At 41.5% G+C, this 8,054-nt stretch overlaps 1 protein-coding gene across 1 annotated transcript in view; it reads left to right on the top strand.

Annotated features, from left to right (window-relative positions):
* Positions 1–7,390, top strand: part of LOC122094364 (disease resistance protein Roq1-like) — an 8,128-nt gene extending 738 nt beyond the window's left edge. Inside the window, exons 2-5 of the mRNA XM_042665139.1 lie at positions 1,768–2,050; positions 4,627–4,718; positions 4,967–6,113; positions 7,166–7,390. Coding sequence (XP_042521073.1) covers positions 1,768–2,050; positions 4,627–4,718; positions 4,967–6,113; positions 7,166–7,390 — 1,747 coding nt within the window. The remainder of the gene's footprint in view (positions 1–1,767; positions 2,051–4,626; positions 4,719–4,966; positions 6,114–7,165) is intronic.
* The last annotated feature ends 664 nt before the right edge of the window (positions 7,391–8,054 follow it).

The raw sequence follows: 8,054 nt of genomic DNA, 5'->3' as shown, positions 1-8,054 counted from the left end.
AGAAAAGAGCCCAACGTCCCTCTCTCACCTATAGTTTAACCCACACTCCACTATCTCCAATAACACACTCCTCCCTCTTCTACCATGGCCGAACCATCCCCACCTCCCACATCCCTATCTGATGCTCATCATATGATATCTCTAAAGCTCACATCTAAGAACTATGTTTATTGGCGCACACAGGTAGTACCTTATCTCACTGGCCAACGCCTATTCGACTATGTCACCGGTGACAATCGTTGCCCTCAAGACCCTATCAAAGTCAAGGCATAGCATGAACAAGATGCTTTTATTATGAGCCTTCTCATTGCCTCTCTCTCTGAAGAAGCCTTTTCATTAGTAGTTGGACGGACCACTAGCAAAGAGATCTGGGATGCACTCCATGCTGCATTCAGTTCTCCATCTACAATCAGGATTCTGTCTCTCAACGTCTCCTTTCAAAATCTGGTTCACAAACCAGATGAGACCATTATTCAGTTTCTCCATCGAGCCAAGCATCTCTCCGATGAGCTAGCAGCTGCAGGGAAGCCCCTCCCATCAGAAAACTTTAACATCCACATCTTCCGGGCCCTACGCATTGAATATCAAGCTTTTGCCTCCATTATGATGGCACAAAAGGAGCCCATCTCCTACACTGACATGCATGGTCTCCTTATGAGTCATGAGAACCTTCTCCACTCACGCCTTCCCATTGTTGATCCTGCCATCGATGCACCAACCCATGTCACTCACCAAGGTCGTGGTCCTCCTTCCACTGATGGTCGTGGTACAAGCTCCTCCCGAGGCCGTGGTCATGGTCGTGCAAGTGGATTTGGTCGCTCTAATACATTCACTCACAATCCATGCACAATCTGTGGATGCACTAATCATCAGACAGACACTTGCTACTACCGCCCACAGGGACCTACCAGATCCGCCATTCTACCTACCCCTCCCCATCCCTACAATTGACCACCACCTCAACCCAACGCCTACCATACTACACCCTTCCCTACCCCTCAACCCCCTACCATCACATCTCCACCCCATCACCTCACACCTCCACAATCCTTCACCACCTCTTGGATCCCTGATACTGGAGCCACCCACCATTCCACCCCTGACTTAACCCAATTCTCCTCCTATGATCCATACACAGGTAATAACCAACTTGTGGTTGGTAATGGTAAGGACCTTCTTATATCTCACATAGGCACTGCTTCTATCTCTTCTCCCTCTCGTTCATTTTCTCTTTCTACTGTTTTACATGTTCCCACTCTCACTTGTTCTTTGTTATCTGTTCAGTAATTTTACCGTGACAATAATGTTTACTTTGAGTTTCACTCTTCATTTTTCTCTGTGAAGGATCTGAAGACCAATCAAACCCTCTTCACTGGACACAGTAAGCATGGTCTCTATTCCATTCCAGCATCACCTTATGCCAATCTGGCCTCTGCCTCATCTTTCAGTTGCTGGCATCATCGTTTAGGGCACCCTCATGAACGTGTCCTTCGTCTTATGTTACCTGGTCATCAGCTCGTGAAGTCTCCTTCTTTATGTTCTGCTTGTCAAATGGGCAAAGCTAGTAGATTGTCACTACGTGAAACTAGTACTCGTAGTTCCTCTCTTTTGGATTTGGTTTTTAGTGATGTATGGGGCCCTCACCCCATAGTTTCTTCAAATGGGAATTGTTATTTTGTTATATTTGTTGATGACCATACTAAATATATTTGGTTTACTGCTTTAAAGTTGAAGTCTGATGTTTACTCTGCCTTTCGTACTTTTCAGGCCTTGGTGGAACGTCAGTTCTCTCATTCCATCAAGGCCATTCAAACTGATTGGGGGGGAGAATTCCGTACTCTCCCATCTTACTTTGCCAAGTTGGGCATCCAACACAGGTTATCTTACCCTCATACTCATAAGCAACAGGGAACAGTTGAACGTCATAACAGACACATTACTGAAACTGGGATTACCCTACTATCCCATGCAACTGTTCCCCAGGCTTACTGGGATTATGCCTTTGAAACCGCGGTCTTTCTCATCAATTGCATGCCCTCCTCTGTCACAGGTAACAAATCCCCCCATCAGTTAGTTACAGGCAATTCTCCGGACTACTCTTTTCTAAAAATCTTTGGATGCCTTTGTTATTCATTGCTCCGTCCTTATAATCATCACAAGGTTGAACCCCGTTCTGCCTTATGTGTTTTCTTAGGATATAGTCCTTCCCATCATGGTTATCGTTGTATGGATCTCATCACCCGTCGTATCTACATATCTCGCCATGTCAGATTTGACGAATCTACTTTTCCATTTCACACTGCACCACCATCCTCCTCAACCCAACCCCCTCCTACTACCCCTCCCCCGTGGGGCATTGCACCTAACATACCTACCCCTCAACCTCACCCTAGTCCTCCGCCTACCCTCCCAAACCCACCCATCCCTCTCCCTGCCACCCTAGAACCGCCCCTACCCGAACCACCCTCTCCCATATCCCCTCCTTTCTCACCTCACCTAACCCTAATCGGCCATAACCCTGACTCCTCTACCACCCCACCCCGTCGCACTAGAACCCTACATGATCTCTATGTTGACCCCTTGACCCTCTCTACCATCACCTCACCTGACCCAGCTGAACCTACATGCTTCTCCCAGGCCCACAAGGTTCCTCATTGGCGTTCTGCTATGTCTGATGAATTTAATGCTTTATTACGTAATGGTACTTGGTCTCTTGTGCCTGACATGAAAACTATGAATTTAATTGGCTGCAAGTGGGTGTACCGCATCAAATGGAAGGCAGATGGCTCCCTTGAGCGCTATAAGGCCCGTTTAGTTGCTAAAGGATTTCATCAACAACTTGGTCTTGACTATCATGAGACCTTTAGCCCTGTCATCAAACCTACTACCATACGAACGGTCCTCTCCTTGGCCATATCTAACGGATGGGCTGTTCGTCAGCTTGATGTTCAGAATGCATTCTTGCATGGTATTCTATCTGAGGAAGTCTACATGGCTCAACCCCAGGGTTTTGAAGATGCCCTGCACCCTAATCATGTCTGTCCCCTCCACAAGTCCCTCTATGGGCTCAAACAGGCTCCTAGGGCTTGGTTTCACAGGTTAACTGAGTTCCTCACTCGCTCTGGTTTTCGATCATCCAAAACCGACACATCACTATTTATCTACATGCAGGGCTCTGTTGTCACATATGTCCTTGTCTACGTCGATGACATCTTGGTTACAGGGAACCAACCAACTCATGTTCAGACTCTCCTTCATCAGCTTGCTTCAGAATTCTCTATCAAGGATCTTGGTCATCTCAGCTTTTTCTTTGGTATTGAAGCCCTATATCGGTCTGATGGTGTCCTCCTCTCTCAACACCGGTACATCACTGATCTCCTCTAGAGGGCTGGCATGATTGACTGTAAGCCAGTCACTACTCCCATGGCCACCACCTTTGTAGCATCTTCCACAGGGGGTGTCTTTCTTTCGGACCCCACTAGGTATCGCTCCATTGTCGGTGCTCTCCAATACCAGGCCTGATGTGGCTTATTCACTGAACTGTGCCTGCCAGTTCATGCATGCCCCCTCCGAAGACCATTGGACACTAGTCAAACGGATTCTACGCTATCTCCAAGGAACCAAGGATCATGGGTTGTTCATCTCCAAATCTAGTTCCCTCCAATTACAAGCATTCTCCGATGCTGACTGGGCTGGTGACAGTGCGGATCGTAAATCCACAGGAGGCTATGCCATCTATATGGGTCATAATCTAATCTCCTGGGCCTCTAAGAAGCAGAAGACAGTTGCACGCTCCTCCACCGAGTCTGAGTACAAAGCAGTGGCTGATGCCTGCGCCGAACTCATTTGGCTTCGCTCTCTCTTTGAGGAATTAGGGATCCCTGTTCCCATTGCACCCATTCTTTGGTGTGACAATATTGGGGCCACTTACCTTTCGGTCAATCTGATCTTTCATGCTCGTACCAAGCATGTCGAAATCGACTTCCACTTCGTTCGTGATAAAGTCGCCTCCAAGGGACTTCAAGTGCAGTTCATTTCAACACATGACCAGATAGCCGATATCCTTACCAAAGTTCTCAGCTCTACACGGTTCTCCTTTCTATGGGACAAGCTGCGGATTCGACCATTCAAATCCCCACCTTGAGGGGGTGTATCAGGACAGTTAGCGTCCCACTCAAACTCAACCTCTAGAGTCATACTCACACTCAACAACCTCTACTACATTGTAGGTATTTTCAGTGAGCATAAACTCTAGAGACTACTTGCAGTCCAAGACTACCTCATGAGACAGCAAAGTTGGAATAAGACTCTCACATGTGATAATAGACTTTCTGTCCATTACTCACATATGTTAACAGAGTCCTACCCCATTAATATTAGAGTATGAGTCTCCCACATGTGATCATAGAGTTTGTCTATAACTCAATAACTGTAATCTCTATATAAGAGCACCATTGTACACTCATTAAAGTGAATGTCAATATACAATTTCAACAATGCCAATGGGAGCTCGTTCAAATGCTGGAATGTCATAGAACCGACGGTCAAATCATTTTCCCCATTTTCTTCAAAGTTAAGACCTCAGATGTTAAGAATTAGACTACAAGTTTTAAGATTTCACCTCAGAAACATGGGAAGGAGAAACCCGAAACTCTGCGAAGATGGAAGCATGCTTTGAGAGTAGGAGGTGATAAGAGTGGATGGGTTTTTGATGATGGGTAAGTCTCAGTCTCTCGAAATTACTTCTTTTGTGAAGATCGATCTCTATATATGATCCATGTTGTATCTTTTAGTCTTATTTATGTTTTCAAGTTTCTATGATTGCAGTGAAAAGAATATTACTTAATAATAAACCTTCTTCCATCAAAGAAACTTAATCCAATTCATTCATATTTTCTTTTAGGATTTGAGTTTTACTTCCAATTTTTTGTGACTTTTTTCTTTTTTCCTACGAACTAATTTGCAGGGCTGATCAATCAGAGCTAGTGGAGAAAGTTGTTCAAAATGCTTGGATTCGGCTGAATAGGGTCCCCTTGATTGATGTCAAACACCCTGTTGGATTAGAATCTCGTGTGAAAGACGTATTATCTCTACTATCAAATTCCAGTTCTGAGGACGTTCAGTTTCTAGGGATATGTGGTTTAGGTGGGATTGGGAAGACAACTATTGCGACAGCTATATACAACCGCATTTTTAGAAATTATACCAAGAGTTGTTTTCTGGATGACATTAGAGAGAAAGCATCACAACCAAATGGTATTAATGGCATGCAAAAGAATCTTCTTTACAACATCTGTCGGGAGGAAATAATAATATGCAGTCCTAAAGAAGGATCAAGATTGATAAAAGAAAGGCTTGGGAAAATAGATATTCTTCTCATTCTCGATGATGTGGGTCATCTTACCCAATTAGATGCATTGACTGGTGATATCAACTGGTTTGGTCCTGGAAGTAGGATAATTATAACTACTAGAGATCAGAGCATTCTGGGTAGAATTCCTCAAAATAATAGAAAAGTATACGAGCCTAAAGAATTAAATACGAAAGAGAGTCTTCAACTCTTTAGTTCTTATGCTTTTTATACGGATCAACCTCCAAATGATTATATGGAGCTTTCAAATGATATAGTACGCACTACAGGAGGGTTGCCTTTAGCCTTACAGGTTTTGGGTTCAGATTTGTCTATGGAAAAAGATAAAGAAGTATGGAAAAGCATGCATAGGATGTTGGGACAAGTTCCTCATAATGACATCTATGGAAAGTTAAAGATAAGTTATAATAATCTGCAAGATGATACTAAGAAGACCATGTTTCTTGATATTGCATGCTATTTCATAGGATATGATGAAGAAATGGTAATTTCCATATGGGAGGCTTGTGGCTTTGAACCGAAATACAATTTAGGAGTTCTCAAGAGAAAATCCCTTGTAAAGATTACTGAAGTGCGTATGGGTAAAGATATGTATATGAGTAAATCAAAAGTGTTGTCGATGCACAATCAGATTCGTGACAGGGGTAGGCGAATTGCCAACAACCAAAGCCCTACGGAACCAGATAATTATAGCAGGGTATGGTCTTGTGACAATATCATGAAGGTACTAAGCAGTGGTAAGGTAAGAACTAATTACATGAATCTATTTTGTTCTCTCTCTCTCTCTCTCTCTCTCTCTCTCTTTTATATTTTTATATTTTTATATTTTTTTAATCCTCTGCTCATACTCTAACTAAGCATGTGATTCTAATAGATAAATGCATTGGGGGTGCATCTTGTTTTAACCAAAATGGTAATTGAGAAGTTGTAACCATATTTTGATTGTCCTTTGTCTTATTTTCAAAAGTTCGTTAAGCTAATAGTAAAAATAAATTTTCAAATCTAGAAATAACTTACCATTTTGTCATTACATGCTTTCCAGGTACATATGTAAAACGGCACAATTTATCCTCATTGAAAGAAATGTGTTATACTAAAAGGGGAAAAAAAGAGATAAGATTACAACTTCCTTTTCACCAACATTGATTACAACAAGATTTTCTTAACAAATAGATATTGAAATAAAGTGTATCATGACCAAACACAATAACTATGGATTACATTGAATGTCTATCAATTTTCCTTTTAATAACATGATTTTTTTTTTCTTTTGCTCTTACTTTAAGCAAGCATGTGATCCTAATATATAAGTAGCGATATTGAGATAAAGTGCGTTAGGACCAAACATTGTAAGTGTGTAGTACATTGACAAATCTTTTACATACTTTTTGTCCATCAATTTCAATTTACTTGAACTGTTTTTCTACCGTAGGGGAATGAAATGGTTGGATCTCTTCCCCATCGCTTTAAGGATATTTGTTTAAATACTAAAAGTTTTGAGAAGATGCCGAATCTAAGATTATTAAAAGTTGATGGAGCAACCTTGAATGGGAGCATTCAATGTCTTCCTTCTACGTTAAGATGGATGAGTTGGTGTTATTGTCCATTGCAACAACTACCGGCCAGTTTTTATCATGAAGAAATAGTTATGCTCGACTTAAGTCAAGGCTATTTTAAACTAGCTTGGAATAACTGGCTTGAAAATAAGGTGTGTAGCAGTTGTCTTTCTTCTCTCATTTTATACCGAATATTACTAGCTACTAAAATGTTATATTCATCTCTTTGTTTTGACAGTTGTTTCATCAATTGAAAGTTCTTAAACTCTCTGAGTGTATGTGGTTGTTTGAGTCTCCCGACTTCTCAGGATTTCCTCACTTAGAGAGGTTGTATCTTAATGATTGTTATGATTTGGATAATTTACACGAATCCATTGGGCAACTCCAGCAGCTCGTTTACTTGAACTTGGACTCCTGCATTTATCTTGAGAAACTCCCTCATAGTATATGCAGGTTGTGTTAGGATTTTTATGTGGGCTTAACTGATACTGATTGATCCATTGGGCCCAAGCAATTATAGACCCACTCTGATTAGGAAACTCCTAGTTCTTTCCATTGTGAGAGTGGAATAGGGTTTTAGGGATTCTATTATAAATAGAATACTGACGGTCCCTACAGCCATTACTTTACTTAATGCCTTATTGGTTTTGGGAGCACGGCTTTCTCACAAGAGCAAGTGCACAGAAAGAGAGGAAACCCTAGAGTGAGAGGCTGCAGAAGATCTCAGTAGAAGGACTCCACTTGCGTAGTTCATCATTGTCATCTTCATGGGAGTGATGTTTAACCACATGGGACAGAGATTCATGATCTATGTTCATGGGACACAGGTACTTCTTTATTCCCATTTATGGTTCATGTCATGGTTGTCCCATTGATTATTATAGATATAGTAAATCTATATGGTTATGTAATTTAAGATGGGATAATTTATTGTTCTTAGTTTAGGGACTACAATCATGATTAATCTTTTATGATTGGTTGATGATTCTTGTATTCTAAACACTATAGGGTTATTCATATGTTTAATATGGTAAAGAATCCCCAACAATTGGTATCAGAGCTAAGCCTTTTAGTGTTAGAATCAAGAAAAAGGAAAATTGATTTTATATAGAGTTTGGGTCCCAAAT

The sequence above is a fragment of the Macadamia integrifolia genome, chromosome 2 (genome assembly GCF_013358625.1).
Source record: "Macadamia integrifolia cultivar HAES 741 chromosome 2, SCU_Mint_v3, whole genome shotgun sequence".
NCBI classification, from domain to species: domain Eukaryota; kingdom Viridiplantae; phylum Streptophyta; class Magnoliopsida; order Proteales; family Proteaceae; genus Macadamia; species Macadamia integrifolia.
Note: the sequence above shows the minus strand (reverse complement) of the source record. Positions and strands in the feature narration are given on the sequence as shown.